Source organism: Perca flavescens, chromosome 6 (genome assembly GCF_004354835.1).
Source record: "Perca flavescens isolate YP-PL-M2 chromosome 6, PFLA_1.0, whole genome shotgun sequence".
NCBI classification, from domain to species: Eukaryota; Metazoa; Chordata; class Actinopteri; order Perciformes; family Percidae; genus Perca; species Perca flavescens.
The window spans coordinates 22,880,213-22,903,158 of NC_041336.1; the positions used below are offsets into that span (position 1 = coordinate 22,880,213).

Consider the following 22,946-nt stretch of genomic DNA (forward strand, 5'->3'; position numbering starts at 1 on the left):
TGGGGCCTTCAGTGGAACGGACCAGCACAGGTGGAATGAGACAGGTACTGTAATCCACACAGTGAGAAGGCAAAAGAGGCTCCGAGCATCAACTCTCGATCGATCAGTACTGAGAACCAGAAGACAAATTCACTTTAATTTATTATCTGCTCAGCCTTCAGGCCCGCACTAGAAGCAGTCTATTACTCATGTTCTTCATGGGATTGGTGTCATTGTATATGGACAGTGGTGTTCCTTCATTAGGTACACCTTGACATTTTAACAGTTACTTATTTTAGAGGATACCCTTTCTGCAGATGCTGGCATAGGAAAGGTTTCCCCACCTTTATTTTCTCTCTCCGATTTAATCCCCCGTGTTGACTTCTAACCATGTATCACATTGGGCAGCCAAGGTGGGGGGGATAGAAAGAGTTTATGAGATAAGGCTATTTACATTAAACCAGTATTAACTTTGTGGGGCTGAGAAACTGGTGTCGAGGGAAGATTAGTAAACATAGCTGAGATAGCTGCAGCTTGTGGCTCCCAGGAGAAATTAGAGACTACCGTTCCCTTGAAAGAGAAAATAGTCTTGGAAAAAAGAAGATAGAATGCGGTGAGGTCTTAATAGGAATGGCCCATTTTTTATCACATTCCCCTTTATTTTGAATTAGATCGGAGATGTCTGGTTGCTATTGATAATCTGAAGTTCCCTCGTTGTTTTAATGAACAAGTTAGGCTTGCAGGATGATGACCTTGTAAAGGAGAATGTGTCTGCATGTCAAGTGTATTATCTCTTTTTTTTTTTTTTTTTAAAGGCAGATTCATTAGCTTGGAAAGTTATGGGTCTGCTGCAGTATCCATTATATTGCTGCAGCGTGGCCTTAAGGGAAAAATCCTTTAAAGACTTGAACAAGCTAAGGTTGTTAGGTGCTGAAGTTTTCTTTTTCTTCTTAACAGGTCAAACATGCGGGACATGATGTCCAGATATTTCCAGTTTAACTACAGTGATGATTAAAAGCAAAAGGTTTTCAGGTCTGATACATCAACTGTAAACATCAGGTTCTTGTCAGCCCACCAGAAGCTAATACAGTAGCCATCTATAAAGCCTTAACATTTAGCACTGAGAAATGCATTAAAGAAGAGACAGCAGCTTCGACAGTGCAGCCTCAGCTTGCATGATCATGCATCTGTTGCTGATAGTTTGCAAAACTAGCTTCAATATTTTTTTGTAACTTTAACCACAGGACAGACTAACAGCATTTCACAGTTTTATATTTTGTTTTATATTTTATTTTATGGATCCAAAGAGACATGCAGTGGTGGAAAAGGAGTCTAAAAACTCTGAAGCGCCTGTCTACACAGTAGTGACAATCTGCTGAGGACCTGGCTATTGCAAAGTGAAAAAAAGTAAGATCTGTCAGGAATGCAAGGCTTGGACCCAAAAATGCAGAGTAGAGGAATTTAATAAACTAAAGACTTACAGGGAGGGTTGGGGGAGGGGGGGGGGGGGGGGGGGGGGGGGGAAATGACGCAGGGGATGACAGGGAGGAAAGACAATGCACCGACAAGAGACAAAGATTAAATACACAAGGTAACGAGGGGAAAACGAGGGACAGGTGGCATGAGGGCTGAAGAACAGGTGGAACACATCAGGGCAGGGCAGACAATCACAAAGACGGGAAAACACAAGGCAGGGAGTAAAACAAAACAAGACATGACATGGGAGAACAGAGAGACTACAAAATACAACAGGAAAAACTACAACCAAATCCACAACCATGACAAATTCATTAATATAACAATCTAATAATCTAAGGGTGGATATTTCCTTTAAAAAAATAAGATTTTGCATTGCACTTCTATATCGTTGGACTCGCTACAGAACCTGAGATAGCGTCTATTTTATTCCACGATTCTTCTTCCTTTTTAAATCCCGGTGCCTACATTCCCCACAATGCAACTCAACTGCTTACAGTTTGGCTGGAGATTTGGGTGTGGTATGTTAGTAGTGGCTAATGTAGCATTGAGACACTGGCCTTAAGCAGAGATGAGGAGCGGGCTACAGAGGTCTGGTAAGCTCACTTCTTTGTAACTCCACACCAACAGATTTTTTTCATTCCCAACCAACACTGACACAAGTGACATCACTTGAGGTAGTTTATTTCATTTCACACAGCTCCCTCTGGAGCTACAAACGGCTTCATATTTTTTCTCTCTCTCACAAATACCGTGCTCCTCAAGACCTGTACACAGACTTTGATATGTAAAATCTGTGGAGTTTCCCTTTAAGTTCAGTGTATGTGAGAGCTGCTGAAAGGCTCCCTGTTAAACTTTCTCTCCAAGGTGTTCGTTCTTGTTGAAGTGCCACTGAGCACACAAACACTCGCTCAGTTGTCCACCTCAGTAGTGATACAAACAGTGTCTCTTGGATGTGCAGAAATCGGGGCTTTAATCCACTTGAGTCATACAGAAATTCTCTGACAGTACTGAAATAGATTGTTGAAATATGATTTTCTTTAATCTCACCATGTGTTGCATGCTAATTTTGCAAATCCCCCTCTTTCACTGTCTTTTTTGGTGTAAATATCTCCTGTGCTGTCCCGCTTCACACATACAGTGAAGGTAACTTTTAAAAAATGCTTGAATCCAGCTCCATCTGTGTGTTTGTTAGTACATCACATTGCAACAAGCCACAGAGTCAATTGATTGGTGGTTTTTATTAGCTACTAGCACAATATATCCTTATATAAATACCCACAGACATTCTAAATGGACTCTAACGTTGGATGGGACCTCAGGTCTAAGGAAGGTTAAGACTTAAATGAAGCATGGCTTTTAGCATTGTCCTGGGGTCAGACCTGGTCAACCGGCATGTACTGTAGCAGCAGGCTCAATGTAATGACCTTAGCAGAGCTAATTCATACAGTAAAATACACAGACCTCCATCTGTATCTCCGGCATCCTCTACCAGTCAGCTATGGAGGGCAATGTCATATCTCCTGGCCTTTACTATCTGTCACCTCTCACCCCTGCCTGGCCACGGGCGCACACAGCAGACCAGCTGAACACGGGTGCGTGTGTGTCATTCACAGACTCCCGAGATTCATCTGCGTCTGTGAAAGGATGAGGCAGAGCGAGGAGAGAGATACATCTGCTGTAGGAGAGGTGTTGTTATCAGTGCTGACCAGCCATCCTCACTGGTTTAATACTCTATTACACTGCCTTCTTTCACCTCTGGCAGTCTGCTTTCGCCATATGTATATGCAATATATATCATCTCATTTAAAAGGTCTCCATTTATTGTAAACTCCAAATTCAGTTTGTTTTGCTCTTATAACTCTGTACATTATTTAGACAGATAATATAATTTATAGCTGGTAGATTTGCGGCTTGGCTTGCGGGGGAAATGGTTGCTATAGATATCCTGCACATACTTTATTTTATTTGAGGAGAAGGCAAGTACTATTGAATAAAGTCTATTTGTCTTGTATTTGTATTCTGTTAAGCGACATAAATGCATTAAATTGCTAAGATAATTAAAGTACAATGTATAATAGATACCCGTCTGCCTATAAAGCCTAAGTCAGATTTTAATAGTTGTGTCCTCAGCAAATGATTTGAGGGACATATCTAATATCCATTTTATCTGACTCATATTGCAATTGTGAATTAGATTGTATTAACTTTCTATAAATGAAACTACAGGCCTGTATTTGTGATTCATGAAACTAGATGTGATTGTACCAAGCGCAATCAGAGATTGAACTTGTGTCTACATACATTTATCTGAATATATTAATGTATTTATGTTTATATGAATGGTGAAGTTGTGAACCTCTGAGCAAACTTGCCAAGTTTTCTCTAGAACAAATTGTTGTGACATATTATAAAGATATCGCTTTAGCTATATACTGCACTTAGGGCTGGGCGATATGGACCAAAAGTCATATCCCGATATATTTTGGCTGAATATCGATATACGATATATATCCCGATATTTTTTCCGCAAAGTGAGAGCAAATGTTCAGTCAAAGCCAAAATCAAATATGACATGTCACATGTAGTTTCATAGAAACAGTTGCAAAATCAAATAAATAATAAACCGGTTTCTTCACCTGGTTCATGATTAAATGCTCAGCTGTTCAAATAACAATAAAATGTAAACCTAAATACTGTATAACAGGAGTACCTTTTTTGAAATCAAAGCTCCATATTTCTTTAGCGTTGATCTGAATGCTTCGGACCCCTGTTCCAAGATGGCGGCGGTTTTGACGTATGTTTAGAACCTCAAGACGACATCTGTGTATATATCTATGGGAGCAAGGATCACATTTGAACTATATCGATATATGCGATATGGTCTAATTCCATATCTCATTTAAAAATATATCGATATATTTTTTTATATCGATATATCGCCCAGCCCTAACTGCACTTGACATTATTTCCACAATAATATTTAAGTATAATCATGAGAATCAAATGAAGCGTTACAGCTGCATAGTTGGCCACTTGGTAACAATGACAAACTGCCGGAAAGTAAATAAATCACCCTGTAGCTGCTCAAGCTAATGCTAACGGAACGTGTGAATGTTAATGTACAAGCTGCTCTACCCTGAATTCTTGAGGTCTCATTTCAGAGCTTCTAAGGTGTTAACATTCATAACATACACATTTAAAATGATTTGTTTAAAAGTTTAACTGACAGATTTTGACAACAACTGACCACCAGCTGTCTGTCATCTATCCTCGACAACTGCCGAGCTAGCTGCTAGCTAAGAGCTAGCTAAGACATGAGGGCTTTACTGAGATAATTTATGTAAAATCCAACTCACCCAAATGATACAGAGTGTTTCTTCTTCCACAAAACAATCTTTTACCAACGTGTAAAGACTGCATGTAAATCCAGAAACATATTAACAGAAATAACAGAAAAGACTCACAGAAATAAAGTTACGACTGCTTTTTAAGACACTGTTAATTATGTGTTAAGTTATAGTTATAATTAAATTTGAACAGCAAATTGCAATTGCAGGTATCACCTTCATGGGAAAAGCTTGGCTTCAAGGCTAAACCCATGCAATGATGAATGAAATTAGGGATGAGATGAAGTGGTCTGTTGTGTACTCTCAGGGATGGTACTGCGTCTTTTGACAAGATGAGGAACCTTTTAACATCTTCTTGCTAGAGAGCTATACTTATCATTTAACTTGGTTGACAGAGGGCAATTGCTCCCTTGAAGAGAGTTGTGTCCGGTTATGTGCTGTTGAAGAGTCTGCAGGGTTTTGTTCCAGCCCATCCTTCCTCCAGCTGATTTCACTCATTAACACAGCTTTGGTCAGAGAGGGAGGAACTAATTAGTGTAGTAGGTAGCTGTAGTTTTTTAGTGGGAATGAAAACCTGCAGAGTTTTCCGTGGCTTAGGACCAGACACCCGTTGCAAACAGGGATAATTGCTTTTGACTCATTACCTTGAGGCAAAGATTATTTTTATTGATCACTGATGTATTCTATAAACGTTTAAAAGCTCAGTCCACCTGAGAAATGCCCGTCACTACACAGGAGCCTTTATAATATAACAAATTAATTAAATTGTTATTCAGGGAAGCGAGTGCCAGCTCCCTTTATGCCTCCCCAACAAGGTAGAGAGGAATCATTAATGTGAACGATAGAGACATTTGGATCAGACATTGTGCCAGCCACTAAAGCCTGAAGTTTATCTGCTGTATACTCTGCAGACAGTTTTTTTGTTCTCTGTGTTTTGCTCACCCACACACAGTCACCCATGTTATAGGTAGGTATGGTAATGAAGCCACCTTTTGGCTGTAGTTCCCGTCTAATTAGTGCCGCTTTAGAGGGACAGCTAGAGAGCTTTTATGTTTAAGGTTGCAGGTTTAACAACATAATTGAGCCTCGGGAAGCACACTCGGGATCGTAGCCAAATAGACTTTCTAGGTGAATCACCTTAACTCAGGTGAGATGAAGTGGCCGGTCACTTGAAGCATAATGGTTCAACTCATGAAAAAGGCCATGTGGTTGACAACTGTAATTACGTTGGAGCTTCTTTGCTGCATGAATTGGGAATTTTAGATTTTGCTCACACATAATTGGCCCTATTTGACAGAATGAAGTAGAAAGAGATTCATTGTTTATCTTTCTCTTTAAACAATATCATCACAGTTTGTAAAGGAATTAACAGTAAAACAAGCGGAACTGGAGGGTTATAACAGCATGTGAGTAGTGTAGCTTTCTCATATTTTCTGTTGGTTTGCAAATCAGATTTAAGTGATTTTTTTGTTTTTTTATTAGAACTATTACATTTTGGTCTGGTGATTTGGAAAACTCAGGTTATTCAATCTTTGTAAAACCATTTGGATAAAATCTAACAAGCGTCCACAGCCATGCTATTGTCTCTGTGAGGCTGTATAGCTCAGTGGTTCTTTGAGCTAAATGCTAACATCAGCATGCTAACATGCTCAAACTGGACATGTAACATCTAATGTTCCACTCTAATGTCAGGGACTGGCATTCCAGTAATGTTTACTGTAATGTAGATTTTTCCAATATCATTATTATTAGCAGGTTGAAAATAATAATAATAAATTAGCTGCTTCAGGACTGGTTTATTGCACATACCCAACTTTTGCTGACAATAATGACATGGTGGCATCAACAAAATAGAAATGGTGCAGAAAGAAAACAGAAAAAGGCATATAAGGACATGTAAGGGAGAGCAGAGCAGCTGCAAGAATGGTAGGGGTACCTACTGTACTGTATGTAGAAGCTTTATCAGCAGATACAGATACAGTGGGCCTCCTGTTAATGTAATTTATGTCAAAGTGTGGTAAATCTTTAATGAAAAAAGTCAAAAACTTAAGTCATCTTAATTTATTAAAATTCTAGACAGCAACAGACCCTTATAACACAAAGCTCATTTTGATTTGGGATCAGAACGTTGCACTTATTTATTGGCAACTTGCTGACTTGCTATTTGAATGGTAATATTCTCAGCGCTTCGCATTATGTTAATTGTTAGGTTGACTGCCTTTCTAAAGGGAAATAAAATGTTGTGTCCCCACCGTCTGCCTGTAAATGCAGTGCCCTGTGTCCTTTTGGGACCCTGATTCATACTTTAGCGGTCCCAGTGGGAAAACCGGTTGTGCCTTGAAGAATTCACTAAGTGCCGTCAGCTGGGCAACAACATGCACCATCACACTTTAAACTTCACAACCACAAAGCATTTTATAACAATTCTGTCTGACTCATAAAACATATTAATATGCTTTGGTTTAAAACACATATTAAGTCATCTAAAAAGTAACTATCTGTTCCATATTTGTATCACACTGTGGCTAAGTAAGTGATGAATGTATCATTTAGGACTGAAACTTCAGCATATGCTTTAAGGATCCACCATAATCGTAGGGAAAAGTATCAAATTATGGCAATGATGAACATCCCTGCGAATCGCATGAGCTGAATTTGTATGCAGTCATTGATCCTCTGCTGTGAGACTTAATGATTTCAGTTTATATTCCTATGCAGGTGTAGTGGGTGGCAATCCAGTTGCCAGGAGGGGTTCTGAATGAAGGTTATTTCATCTCCATTTGTTGGAATAACATTGATTTGAGACGTAGGATCCTCTTGAGTTGGCATCTGGTTTGGAGACTCATTAAGTGCCTTTGGCAAGAGTCCTTCAGGGAATAACGGGGTGGGGGACAAAACATTTCATTCCCATTCCTCATGTTCCCCCTTAATCTCTCATCCATTCCTGCCATTCTCAGTCACATACTTCCTCTCAGTTGCAATTTAATTCAGCAGTGTTACCATAATAAGTCTTGTCGTGCACAACACTCTGTCAGTAATTGATATGTAGGCACTGCTTCTGGGTGTAGCCATTTGCATTAAATCGTGTTAACTGATATGATAATGAATGTGAAAGGCCTGATGCAAGCAGAATGAGTAACTGGAGATGGATGGCTATTTGAATTATACACAATAAGTAATATATTATATCAGGTCTCAGGGGTCCACGGCTCCGTCTGCATTTGTTGCCTGTCTTTTACTGGGATCAGCTCGGCTGTCTGGATATAAATAGTCTGTATCGCATTTGGCATCTCCTTCGTTATCTTCTTAACATCCTCATCCCCCTCACTGTTCTTAATATCCGATGAGGAGGGAGCTAGAAATATGTGGAAATAGATGGTTTAAACTAAATGACACATGATATTTTAGGCATTATTTCAATATAGGTATCTGAAAAGAATCTAAGTGACAAAATGTCTGTTATGTGCCAATGTGTTTAGTACGCTGTCCATCTCTTTGCTTTTAACCAGACAATTACCTTCTCAAGCTTTGCCAAACTTTATTATTCTCCATTAACACAAATGAAATGAGTTATTACTGTACAAAGAGCTTGGATGAAGAAGTAACACCACAGTAGAATGAAAAAAATATGAATTTGCTGCAGTGAAGTAATTGACTTCATTTTTAATAAATACTTAGTTCAAAACATTATCGTTCTTAAATGAGTTAGAGCAGCAGTTTCCAAACCTTTTAACCAATCTTTTTATGGCCAAATTAAAGTAAGGGGCTTTTTGACTTACATTGGCATGCTTTGTGTTCAGGTGGCGACATAGATAAGAGGGCTTCATACAACTGTTAGCCAGAACCTCACTGCACACCACACACTGTGGCTTTGGGCAATCTGCATCGCCAGTCCAAGTGAAGCCCAGACCCAAATAAGTTTCATCATATTTCCTTTGTTTTCTTCCAGTCTGATGCCCACTCTTGTTGCCTCTTTTCCCCACTAGCCTGGATGATGAGCATATGTCCTCTTGACTTGCCTGTGCTCTGCGTTCCTCCTTTTTGGTCTCCCTCATCTCATCTTTATCTGTCTCCCGCTCAGTTTCTTCTCCCGGTCCTTCTGGCCCAACGCATCTCTCCATTTCTCTCGCCTCCGATTCCTCAGTCTCTCTCTTTCTAAAGATTATTTTTTGGGGGCATTTTAGGCTTTTATTTGGATAGGACAGCTTAGACTTGAAAGGGGAGAGAGAAGGGGAATGACATGCAGCAAAGGGCCGCAGGTTGGAGTCGAACCCATGGCCGCTGCGTCGAGGAGTAAACCTCTCTATATGGGCGCCCACTCTACCAGGTGAGCTAACCAGGCGCAGCTTGGAGGCATACATAGGTAAAGTTAACACTAGTAATGTTACGCTACACATACGTTACGTAAAGACTGGCAGGAACTGAAGTGCATTTTGGGTACATTTATTTATACGTTTTTAATTTTAAATTTATAAAGCAAAGTTTTCAATTTTAGGTTTTTATTTCATGAAAAATTCCACTAAAAAGTAGTGTAGTTATTACACCATTAAATTTTTCCTCTCGCGCACCCCTTAGAGGCACCTTAAGCACCCCAAGGGGTGCGCGCACCACACTTTGGGAATCGCTGAGTTAGAGAATGATGATCATCCTATTATAAGTGGTGCATTCGGCAGCCTCTGAAATGAGAGATATTCGTTTTGAGGAGTGCCTTGTGTGCTTTTATGGCATCTGTAGGATTGCTACATTTGATTCCTCTTTCACAGGCCCAGTCATTAATGTTTTTACTGCCTCCATTAAATCTGTTCAGTGCCTCCCACCTTTAGAAATATTGACTGCAATTATCCATTGAGAATGACATAATACAGCGACTGTCTTTTGCGATCATGATCAAAATGTGGCTGCAGATGCCTGCGCTAGCCACAGCTTGAAGCCTCAAAATTGCGCTGGGAAAAAAAACAACCTCTCAATATTTCTAACATAACAAAAAACATCAGAGATGCTGGAGAGGTGGCTTGATCGTTGCATCATGGCCCCAGCTTTCTCTGCGTTGTTTGTAATCGCAGTGAAGAGCATGTCCCTCCGAGGAGCTCTCCCAGGTTGTTACAGCTAATGACTGCTGGGGGTTCTCCACGAGGAGCTGTCTGACAGCATTTGCTCAGATATTAATATCGGACGATGGGAACGAGGAAGATGGCACGCGCTGTAAATTGCTGCCACACAAACGCAACACATGCGTGAGCAAACCTGGCATGGACACTGGGATGCACGCTATTACACATTCATACAGTATGCTGACGTATGTTTTGCATATACAGTAACTGATTTATGTAAGAAAACAGGAGGCGGCCATACTTGGAGAATCAGCTGCTTTGCCTCTGTGCCAGTTTATGTGAGTTTTGAGGCAATGCCATAAAGTGAAATCTGGAAGCTCTGCATCAGTTTTATTGTGACAGTACAATTATGAAGTTCCAGCTCCCACTGCTATGTGGGCTGCTTCCTTGTCACCTTGCTAAGGGCCGTGCTCTCTAACGGGAGCAATAGAAAAAGCCATAATCATAACTTCAGTGGAAACTCATATTCTTTTATACGCTTTGCTTGTAATGTTTTTCATTGCAGAGAAAACAGAGAATTTCACGAATCCAACTTGTGGGAAACATGTTTCAAAGTCTTTCTCATGAACATTATTTCTGAAGGGAGGCGAAGCCGCTGCTCTCTTTGAGGTGGCAGGGACAGTCTGTGATGCTCAGCTGGATGCCCCTTACACGGCTGCAAAACGCTCCCACAAACAGCTGCGGGATTTGCACATCGCTTAACCTAATTTATTTGAGGCCTCTTTGGGAGCAGAGGAGTTGGATCACATGCACCTATTTTTACACACACACACACACACACACACACACACACACACACACACACACACACACACACACACACACACACACACACACACACACACACACACACACATTTTCCATTTCATCGAGTCTGTCTCAGGCTGTGCTCAAACCGCACATTTCCACTTGTATCTCTGCTCTTCTGCAGCTTATCTTTCACTCATTTGCTCACTTAAATTTTCTTTTTCTTTAAAATATTCAATGTCTGCCTTACTCCTTTGAGTTTTATTCCACACCGAGCTGTAAAATGATATTGAGAATGAGATGACATGGCAGTTCTGTTGCTAAGATCTGGTTGTGCATTATGAATGGCACACAGACATGTTGCAACAGACCTCGAGTGCCAGACTAATATCTCGGCTGCGATTCTCTAGAATGGCAAGCTGTCTGTGGCAGGGCAGGAGCGGACGAGCACCAGCTACTGATACTGCTTTCCCAACACAGCCAGCCAATGAGAGACTAATCTAACAATGCACAACAATTTCCGCTATGCACTGGCCTATCTTTTTTAATTGAATTAGGATAGGAGCAAAATAAAGCAGATATTCCCTCGCATTTCTCTGAGCTTGATTACAGAAAGCGCAGACTGTTCAAAATTCCAGCGGCTGGGTCAGAGTTGTACTATATCCTGCTACGATTAGAGGACCATATAACCAAGATTTATTAGCCAAACACCCCGACAATTAATTAGGAAGCGGGGTTAGACTAATCCTGTTTCCATGGGCTTTGGCGGGTCGAAACCTCTTTACACTACCAACAAGAGCAGACGAGCACTTCAAAGACGAGGAAAGGCTTAAATCAGCTCCTACATATAAGCCTGTGTGTTGGGTACAGTATAATTACTGTCTGTGGCCTGTGTTTTTCAGTGCATGTGTGTAAGTATGTTTATATACTATGTGTGTTAGAATAATAATCTACAGGAGACATTATTAATGTATGTATATATGTGGATGGATACATGGTCCATGCCTGTTGTTTACAGTGGCAGGGTGCAGCTGTAAATCCTCCCTCTGACGTCTTAAGCGTGAAGATTTAGCCCACTCCCCAGTTCAAAGGCTCGATGCTGCTGGCTTTAAGGCTCGTCCCTTTTTTTTTTCTTCTTCCCTGAGGCTCCGCTGTGCTTCATCTCATGGAGACCTCTCGCCCTGGGAGCCTTGGCAGGTCGCGGCACCACACAGACCTGTACAGTCTGCTCTCTTTGTTCCGGGCACGCTTGGCATTTGGTCTCATAAGACCGATGGGTCTTTAAACTCAAAACAGACCAGCAAGCAGATGGCTGAAAAGCTTTGTTTTGGTTATTAGTAAGCCATCTACTTTGGGACTGGTGCTTTCTTTCATTACAAAGTCGAGCAAAAGCTTAGCTGAAGGATCACCGGTTAGATTGGAATAACTGAAAATCATACAGAATCTGTGGTCGAATAATGACAGAGAGCGGTTTAACTAAGGGATATTTGTCCGGGCTGTGTTGTTGTGTAGTCATAGCTTATTACGTAGTGAGTGGAAGTAAAGTGATACCGAAGCATATGGTACAAAACCCATGAGAAAATATGAATCTGCTGTCATTATGACCCACAAAAAGTTGATGTGCAAATCAGAGGCATGTCTACCAAATATCTGCCACTTTCCACTCAGAAAATAACCACATAAAGCTTTAAATTAACTTGTAGTTAAATGAGCACAGCCTAAGCTCTGTCAGGTACATTCATTGCAAAATAGACTATTGCATCAGAATGGACCACAAATAATCCAGCGTCATAAACATAAATAATGCTTTGTTTGATGTTGAGATTAACTTAGTGAGAGACTGGAGTGAATCAAGTATACATTTACTGTTCTCAACATGACATTTCATATTTAATTTACATCTTAAAACAATAAAAGTCTAAAAAACAATAAAAGTCTACATGAGTTTTTCTAAATTATACACATATTGCCAAACAATACGGTGGTGAAATACTGTATCTTCAGCATCTCTTCTCTCCTATACACAAGGAATTAATGTACTGCATGACATAGTATAGTAAATAATTTGATCAATGTCCTGGGAAGTGCTGGTCCTTGTGGCGAGGAAGTCTCCAGTTTGCTGAGACAATCTGAGCAGGAAATACAACTCTTTGGTCCACAGTGGACTGTGGTTGTACTGTGCAGCCTTCTGTTGTGAACAGGGGTCATGGTGTGAATGAAAGTGTGAGCTTAAAAAAGCACATGCACGCTCAGCAAACCTCATCTGGATAGAAATAGGTTAAAAAGAAATAGGTTAAAAAAGCACCAGGTAGATCTCTGCCTGTGCACCTGTTCAAACCTGTGAAACTAAGGTCTTTGTGGCTTAACAAAGTTATTTCTGAGTGCTATACTTCTGGGCTGCATATTCTGTAGAGTCAGCGGCGGCATCCTTCTGTCTCTGTCCATCTGGCTCTATTGTTGATTGCCGACAGACTGGCTGATGAGCACAGCCTGGATGTAGAGGCAGAAGAAGGGCCCTGAGCTCGCAGGAGCTCCCTTAGGCTGGGGCTTGGCAGGGCTTTTCAGAGCTGCTCTCTCGCCAACCCTCTGGATGTGAGCACAGCAGTCTCCACAGTTGCCTAATGGCCATGTTGCTGCTCTTCAGAGTTTGGCAGTTGACAGTTTCTGATCCTTTTTAAGCAAGATATAAAGCCCTGGCAGACAACGAGAAGAAGTAGAGTTTGAGATGTCCGATGAGATTTAAAAACTAGGAGAGTTTGGGAGAGAGTAAAAAAAGGGTTTTGTGTGCTGTTTTTTATTGATTATTTTAAAGTGAGCTTTGTAAAAAAATAAAAAAAAAAATAATAAAAAAAACTACAGTGCTTTGAGACGGCTACACCGACATTCTGTACATTTATTTCATATTTTAAATTCCCTCGTGCTTGCTGACAACAGAGAACGGATCCACGGGATACTGACAAGTGCGAAAGGAATGCAATATGCTCATGTTCAGAACTGATTGTTTTCTTATTTCTCTTTGGGCCATTTACAAGGACACACTGTAGCATCAAAATGCAGATTTAGTAAATAAATTGTTTGTTTTACCATGCATTGAATGAATTGAGTGTCTATCCTGTCCGAGAGGCTGGTGCCATGCTTGAGGACAGACATCCCACTACTGGACTCTGCCTAGCCCATCATCTGTGACAGGCTCTAATTAATTCCTCAAGGTACACACAGATAGAAGAGAAATAAATAGAGAAAAAGATTGCGAAACCGAATGTAATCCTGGGATATGAATATTTTTAAAAAGAAAACTGGAAGCAAAGCAGAAGGACAACAGATTACATGCAGTGAAGGGAGGAGACAAGCAAGAGAGTCATGAGGAATGTGGAGTCCAAATTTGTTTTCTTTGTGTCTGTTTTAATCACTCTTCATTGTATTTAGAGTGCATTGTTGCGTAGGAAAACAAAGGCTCAGTAAGCACTTGGCTGTGCTGCGTTGCTGCCTTACTGCATTTCTGTCTGTTTTCTCTTTTTTTTTGTCTGAAGCTTTTTCTTCCTCTCACATTGTCTCTGTTTTTCGGAGTCTCGTTGTCAGGACAAGGATGTCACACACAGACAGGCACCACAAAGGGGGCCAAAAAAAAGAGCTCTCTCTGCTCTCAGTCGGTAGAGGTAATAATCGATGGGACGTTAAACGAAAAGAGGAAGAAAAGCACGCTTTCTGCCAAGCTTTGGAAAACAGAAACCACTTTCATGGTAAAAAAAAAAGAAGGTGTATCTCAACTGGCTAAGTTTTTCTGTTGTATACAGACAGATCTTTCGGCAGTGGAGAATAGTGATGGATAGCTTACAACAGATGATGGCCATCTATATTCATAGATACTTGTCATCACTACACCTTTTTGTATCTATGAGAGCAAAAGTAGCATCTATTGTTATATATAAACATGGTGGTGTAATTAGTGGTTATAGTTTCCATAGTATTCCATTATGTTGCCACACAACCATCTTGACACAGAGCAGCCGTTTGTTTCCAAACAACGGGCATTCTTTTCAAGTGACAGACAAAGTCTTTGAGCAATGCTTATCTCAAGAATACTACAGGGCGCCTGGGTAGCTCACCTGGTAGAGCGGGCGCCCATATGCAGAGGCTCAGTACTCGATGCAGCGGCTCAGGGTTCGAGTCTGACCTGTGGCCATTTGCTGCATGTCTTCCCCCTCTCTCCCCCCTTTTCCTGTCTACAGTTGTCCTGTCTATTAAAGGCTAAAATGCCCCAAAAATATATATATAAAAAAAGAATACTACAGTATGACTATTCCTCACTATAATTGCAAATGTCATTTCACAGTAAAAGTTCAAACCATAGCATTTTCTGTGTGGAGCTTGGGTGTTGGAGTAATGCTGCCCGGTGGTTAGGATGGCTCAAAAAGTGTTAGACAAATTTTCCTCTGGAGGTCGATAAGCGATAATAGGCCTTTTTCACATCAGGCATTTTGATATGTCATAGGAGGAAAAGCGCATGTGTCATTAATTCTTATTAATGGCTGCCTTCCATTTAGTTGAGGCAGTTAAAAAGGCGCTGCTATTGTACATGTTCGCTCACTGCCATGATGGCATATTGGGACACTGCAATGGAACAGAGGCACTGTTAAAAAAAGGTTCATACAACATAACCGCAATGTCCATGGTTCATTTCTGACCGGGGACTTTTGTTTGCATGTCATACCCCCCTCTCCCTCCCAATATTTCCAGTCACACTGTTGGCATTCAATTAAAGGCAAAATGAAAAACAGGAAAAGGTTCAAGGTATCAAGCTATGCACATAGTTTGGGGTTAATTTGTTCAGGATTGGAGATATATCTGATATTTATGCCTCCAATCTTGATCTGTGACCAAGAGCCAGTTTTGGCTTGCAACATTATACTTTTTCTGGTCTTATAAAATATATATATATTTTTAAAGCAAGCATTCTACAGTGTTGCAGTTCCTCGGGAAGCCAAAATCACAGTCACACTCTGCAAATAAATAATCATATGAGTACTTTGTGCAATGCCATTTTTATGTGTTTATGTTTTTTTATTTTTTATTTACTGCTGCTGCACTGATTGCCACCAACGGAATTTCGTTGTGTTCATACAATGACAATAAAGTATCTTCAATCTTGAATCTTCAACAGTTACAGTTTTGAACTGAGCCCCTGACATAGAAAGATTTGCATGTGTTTCCTCACTAATTGCCTGAACCACCATACAATAGGGGAATAGAATTATGTTTGTGTTCACAGCAGTTCCAATGAAAATGTTTGACAGTGAGGTTTAAGAATTATTTTTAGAAAGAGCTGTCGGCTAAAAGCAGCTAGGTAACCTGTTGATTGGAGGGTTTGTATTTGATTGATACGTGAGAAAGAATGAGCTATAAACCCTATTTTTAAAGCAGAAATTTTGACTCGTCATAGTAAGAAAAGGACAGGTGTTACTGTTCTGTTCAGTCCCAGTAAGCCGTGACAATGAGCCAGCATGCACGATAACAGCAGAAGGCAAACATTTTCTGCTGGAGCTGAGTGGTTTGACGTGGTGCTCAGTCAACCATGTTTGTTTGAAATGCTTAATTTAAACATAAATTACCCAAAATTCACAGCAAATTATTTACACCTGTGGTTTTCCTACTGTCACACAGCAAAAGGCCTCCCATAAAAAAAGGCCTATATAGCACAGTCATACCTCCTCCAGAATTATGCACCAGACTGTGCCGTACCTGCACTTCTATAATCAATATGAGTGTAAATGCAGGTGTATGTCTCTCAGATAAAAATAAACACATTTCTAATAATTCTGTTTTATTGTTTACATCTCTGGAAATTCCTTAAAACACGTCTGCAGCATTCTTGATGGAGGCCAAGGTCAGGGCTACAGTAGCTGTCACAATGATGAGTGGTTCTTACTTAGATAGAACGTCTGCCCACCAAATTGGGGGTGGGGGGGTGGATTGACAGTTAATCACAAGCACATTACACCTCTGGGATGGGCGGAACTGCAGCCTCCTGCCTTTGGCTCCAACCTGCCTGTCATTATGATGACTCTGCGGCCTATCAGTGTCGGCCTCAGATTTATCTATCTGGCACTAGACTGTGGCCTCGTCTTGGGCTGAGCTTGGCACCTCTCCATCCATCAGCCTCTAAAGTCCTCCTGTGACGCAGTAGACACAATCTCTGTTTCTATACAGCTCCATGCCGCCACATGGCAATGCTGTTGTTCACACCGTTCTGTGAGTACAACTTAATAAATGCTACACAGTGTTTGCGGAAGTGGCGATGTGCTCCTACCATACAAATCTGCAAAGCCAGGGAGATGCTTTGTGTTGGAGCGCTGTAACTGTGTTTACATCTACCGGGGAAAAAGCTGGCAGAGTTTATTGGGACTTAAGTGTTTTGGGAGGGACAGAGTGGGTGCACAACTTTGCTGATGGCACTGGAGAAGGCTCTTTTAAACAAGCTGAGTAATTACTAAAAAGCATGCTGTAGGCCATTTAAGCCTCATCTGTTGACACCACTGTGAAGCAAATTTTAAGATTAGGTGTATACTTATGGGTGTGTGCAATCTGTGTTTGCGTGTTTGTGTAGAGAGAGAAAGAGCAGATTGTATATAGGGTTGTTTTGCTTGAATGGCTTATTATGCTGATTTATCGCTGTTGAGTCTAATATCCTGGGATATAGCGTGCCTCAAGCCATACAATTAAATCACTACAATGTTGACTTCGAGTGGAGCTTTAGAAACTACAAATATCTTTCAAGTACATGTAGTATGACAATTATGTTAGTATTTGCCAACTGCTATTCATTTCCTCTCGTGACTATCTCATTAGCTTCATGTCAAGACAGATGACCAAACCGTGGCGTGCGTTATTATGCGGCTGCGCCCTCCGTCCCTGGGCGCTGCTCAGTTTACCACAGGGGCATGTCGCCATGCTGACTTTTTAATGGGATCAGTCAATGATAACAAGGTGCTAATGAAAATCTAATCAGAAAAGTCTGTCGCTGGATTGTCTTCTCCTTCTCTGAATGTCACAGACACAAAGCTGCTCTGCCTCTCTTTTGTGTCCAGTGAGAAACTTCTATCTCAGGTCTCGTTAGCTAATATGAATTGCAGTGTCATCCTCGAGAAATGTAATATTAATTAATTTATTTATTCACTCGTTCATTTTCTCTACCTATTTAATCCTTTTACTGCCTTAGGGGCTAGAAATTATAAAACGACAGGAAACACTTTGAACAGATTGTCTTTCTGCAGCAATGTTATATTTAGCTTTTTTGTTAGAAGGGGCATACAGGAAATGAAGTAATGGAGCCCCATTAATTTGTTCTATTTTATCTTCTTTCTCCTGGGGTGTTGAGAGGCAGGACAAAGAGTAGGTCAAGGCTAAGGCCAAGATAATGTCATAAGCAGCCCAGCAGAGAAGGTCAGATGGATATGTACACGGAGCGTTAAACATATACTCAATCAACAATTGAGGACATACAGTACAGCACATTCGGATTTGCATATAGCTGCACTGTCATGATGGGGGACAATGCGTTTTCTCTTCTATCCATGTCAGTATTGCTCAGGGGAAGCGCTAACTGGGATGAAGCCCTCAAGGCCTGGATGCTGCACTCAAACTAAATGGGCAGGCTTTACAGAGGAATGTGTGAATACCCTGTAGGCATTAAATGTAGGGCAGCGACGGAGAGCCATATGTGTATCGTCTGGAGCCGTAACGTCGGAGACTTGCACCTGAGTTACATTTGAACATATGCTCAGCGGCTAATCTAACGGTGTTGGGAGTTAACGCGTTACAAAAGTAACGCAATTACAGTAATGTATTCCTTTTCGCTGTAACGCAGTAATATAACTCATTACTAATTACATTTCGATAATATTATACCCATTACAATCTCAGTAACGCGAGTTACAACGCATTTTAACGCAACATTTTTTAAGAATTTCCCAACACCGCGAAACATTTGTTCACAGGAAAAAAAAATGTGAGTATTATTTCTTAACATCTGGTGTCCCAACAAGTGACGGTAGGCTAGGTCAGCTCGGACAGCAGTGTGACAGCAGTGTGTCCGAGCCGCTGACAGATTTAAACATGTCAGGAATTAATGTTTAGGCTTGCTACACGTAAATATCATTGCAGTTTATCAGCCGTGGAGAGTAACTATGCCTGTAGTTGAATGGCTTCAAATGACGACCAAAAACGCTTGTCTTTTACTATGACCATTTACTGTTCAATGTTGCAGTTTTACAAACCAGAAAGTGATCAACTTAGCTTGACGGACATGTTTGCATCTAGGGTCTCCAAGGGGGTAAGCTTCGCTTCAGAACTCGAACCTCCTATGGCGCCATTTTGATGCTACAAAGAGATCACCTCCCGTTAGCATCCCACTGACTAGCATTCATTTTGACTTCACTTGACTGCAAATAACTTTACATCTGAAGCGTTTAAAGACTCTATTTGTCCATTGTTTATTTCTAAAGAAACACGACAATGTATAAAAGGCTCCATTCCCTTGTACCTCACGTTATGGCTCCGTAGCAGACGTTTTTATAAAAATAGGCTAACGGTTGTGTCACATAGTAGAGGAATTACCGTATAGTACAGGAGAAGCTCGCAGGCAGTTTCGACTTACATGAGCTGTTTAGGTTTAATTACTAATGTTAACTAGCATTTTAGTTAGCAATAATTAGCCTTTGCCCATGTTATCTCCTTACATATACCTACGCTCTGCATCTCTGCAAGATTGGGAATGATTGAGATTTCTCTTGGCACAGCTACCAGAAGACTTACAACTTTCAGACACGTTGCTCACGTCACGTCTACGTCGTCTCTCTCAGTTGGAGGCTGCGCAGTAACGCTCAGCGCTCACCGGAAAAGTGCTTCTAATATCCTTCACTGGTCTCCGTCCAGAGCAACGGGATCTATTGGTCCATTATATACTGTCTATGAGGGTCTCACGTTCATCTCAACACAAGCTAGCAAGAGTACACAACAGACAACTTCCATGTAGGCTACTTCAAAATAAAAGCACTTCCTGTGACGGTTCGCAGTAAAACTAAATTACTGTTAAATAAGGTTGTGGACCTTTTCACATATCAGCTGTAAATCAAGTACTGTAAATAATGTAAATAGTTAGTTTTAATCACACTATAATTGACCATTTCCTTTAGACTGTTTTAAACTAAGCAACATGAATTTCTTATTTAAGTGCTTTAAACAAACATTTTACAGCAATGTACTTCAATACAACTGAATTACTTTTAATTGAGTATTTTCATTTTCTCCTACTTGCCTATTGTACGTTTTACTTATCTATTTTTATAGCTTTAGTTACTTTGCATATCCATATTAATTATACAAAATATTATGAATAATCTATAATATTAGTATTAAAGTGGATAAAGAGGAGACTTTATTGATCCGGTGATGAAATTCACAAGCTAGGTGCCAAGTCAAACTTCTGCTGTTATTTTGGCGAAAGTAACTCAAAAGTAATGCAAAAGTAGTGTAACTAACTAATTACTCTCAAATGACAGTAACTAGTAATCTATAATGTATTACATTTTGGAAGTAACTTGCCCAACACTTTACATAATATCTCATTATATGCATGTTAGATTAAATCTAACATGCATATAATTAGATATTATGTAAATGTTAATTTATGAAGGTTTTTATGGCAAAATCAAGTAGTTACAGAACTCAAGTACAATGGATGCAATTTTAGACTTGAAAAGGCTATCAGTATCTTCTATGAGTAGCCTTACTGATGTATATATTTCACTCGCCTAATGGAGAAAACACCCTATCTATTGATCATGATGAATAGTGATATAAAAAGACCTATGAACCCACAGTCAAGCGCAGCACTTATCAATATTGTATTTGCTGTTATGGAAGCTCTTGGCTAATTGCGCTATTGCTACTGTAGGGAGAAAACATGTCTTTCAAGGCCGTGTGTTGTGTTCTCCGAGGGTGATGGCTGATAAAGTGCTGCTGAGTGCTAAAGGTTAAGGCTTATGGATTTCTGCAACACTGGAGCCACAGCTCAGCAGGACAGCAACAAGGTCCCAGCCTCTTTCTCCACATGTTCAGAGCGTGTTTTATTTCAGCTTTCCTGGCCTCCAGTATGTTCCAGAAGGCGGCAGCTAACCAGCGTGACATGTCACTCCCAAATGTGAACCACGATGCTTCAAATTCTTACAGTAGCATAAGTGCAGATGCAAATAAGAAAGGTATTTGCAGGTGATTGTTGTCCTGCAAAACACGACTGGAATATTAAATGTGAAAATTAAAATGCTATCTCCATAGTCTTTCCATATCTCAATTATAAACACTTCCCTTTTGATTATACTGCAGTTCATTTATGATGCCAGTCTCAATTGGCTAAACACAGTTTATTGCTGGCCTGGAGGGCCCTATAACATGTTCATTCTGCAGAACAGCAGCATGGGCTTGCACTTTGACCAGACTGCTAATGGTGATGCATGGCTCATTGGTGAGCAACTTTTTACAGACTGAAAGGAGACAAAATTAATCAGGGCCTCTTGGTAATCTAGTTTGTCTGTCTACAATAGAGGTTATAGCCTGACCATGGTTGATTTTGTCCCTGCCCAAGCTTAAGAGCCCCAGAGGTGACCTTATCCTGGTTGTCATGTGTGCAAACACGCTGTCATTGAGCACACTGTGCAACAAAAGGTAGCAAGCACATTATGAACTATGTTTAGCCAAATATTACAAGTGTATACTGTATGAGCCATTGTTTGCTGCTTGTTTCAGCGCCTCTGCTGCAGAAGTTGCCCTACGATTCACTTCTTAGACCGAACAGAAAAGTTGAAGTCATCAGTGTCTTAACTGCTCAGTCATGAGTCTCATGAATTCAAACAGTCAAGAATGCATTAAAAGACAAATCTGCAATTATTCTATTAATTTGCATTTCTGGCAGTTAAAGCTGAACTAATCTCTTTTAATGAGTTACTCATTTCATGCATATGTTCAAGATCTGGGCAATTATGTGAAGGATTTTCTTTTGGTGCTTTCCGGTCTGCAGCAGTCACCACCTCAGTCTGTCTTTCTGTGGTTTCGAAAGGACAGCAACTGTCTGCCTGCACAGGAAATATTTTTGCCAATCCTGAGTGATTCCTGTCTTGATTTGGCTTAAAACTTAAAAATAAGAAGTTCCACTATGTCAAAAACGTTTTCTCCTTATTAGGACTCACGTATGGTTTAGTCTATAGCACAGCTGGTCAACCATGCACAATGCAGAGTTCTGAGAGTATGCAGGAATACCTTGGGTGATTTTACTGATTAGCAGACTTTCGAGTATTGAGGAGGAACTAATCAGTGAACTCACTTGGTATGGTATTTGGAGGGTCAGTTTTCTTCAAGTGCTCCTTGAAAGTTTCCACTTACAATTTAGGAATTCACAATTATGACTTGATTAGGATTTAAGTTCTCTCAGTCATAAAATATCAGAAATACTTTGTGCTCCAGCAATATAATGGCACAGACCCCCCTCAAAATATATTAAACCGAAGACATTGCTGTTCATGGTCAGTGTTTTAACACCTCGGGCACCAGGACGCCCCCTGAAATTAACATTTTGTCCAACTCTATTTGAGGTACTCTTTTTGTGTGTAAGGTGAAGAAGCACAACTGTGTGGAATTACTAGAATGAACATGGTTTAGTACCTAAAATCTCAATTTATGGCTTAGTATAGAGTAAATGAGAAAGGAGTTTTTTGACACAGCCCAAATATGTGTGTGTGTTGTTGTAGGTGATGACAAACAGAAAAAGTGTATATCTTCCTACCTCCTTCCTCTCTTTTCTTATGTGTTCACTCATCCGCCTTTCTCCTGGGCAAATCTGGCAGTTGATCCTGAACTGCCTGGAGGACAATTCAAAAGGTCAACGCAAGCAGACTGTTGGGAAAATGCACCTTTCCTCCATCCCCCTTCTCTCCTTGGAAAGAAGACAACAACACTTGCTGACGTGGACTCATCTCTCTTAAATGCTGGAAGGCACAGTCTACTTTGACAATAGCACCACTTGTATTTCATTTATTTTCTGCTCGAACATCAGTCCTCGGCTGGCCACCTACTCTCTCTCTCCCTCTCCAATTCTGCCCTGTGCGCACCAGGCTGTCCCCAGACACGTGGGTAATGGTCTACTGGCCCTCAACTTGAGGCGATAAACACCTGCAGAGAAACAGCTCTTGCTTAGAATGATAAGACAAAGAGCTGAAGTGGGGATGGGTTGTTA

General features: G+C 40.6%; 1 protein-coding gene across 3 annotated transcripts in view; it reads left to right on the plus strand.

The window, feature by feature from the left end:
- ptprub (protein tyrosine phosphatase receptor type Ub) overlaps positions 1–22,946 on the plus strand; it is a 158,254-nt gene that overhangs the window by 44,421 nt on the left and 90,887 nt on the right. Inside the window, exon 1 of one of the 3 annotated variants that reach the window (XM_028580053.1) lies at positions 1,702–2,051. The exons of the other annotated variants lie outside the window; for them this stretch is intronic. Coding sequence (XP_028435854.1) covers positions 2,027–2,051 — 25 coding nt within the window. The 5' untranslated portion in view covers positions 1,702–2,026. Of the gene's footprint in view, positions 1–1,701; positions 2,052–22,946 lie in introns of those variants that run through there. 3 annotated transcript variants of the gene reach the window in all.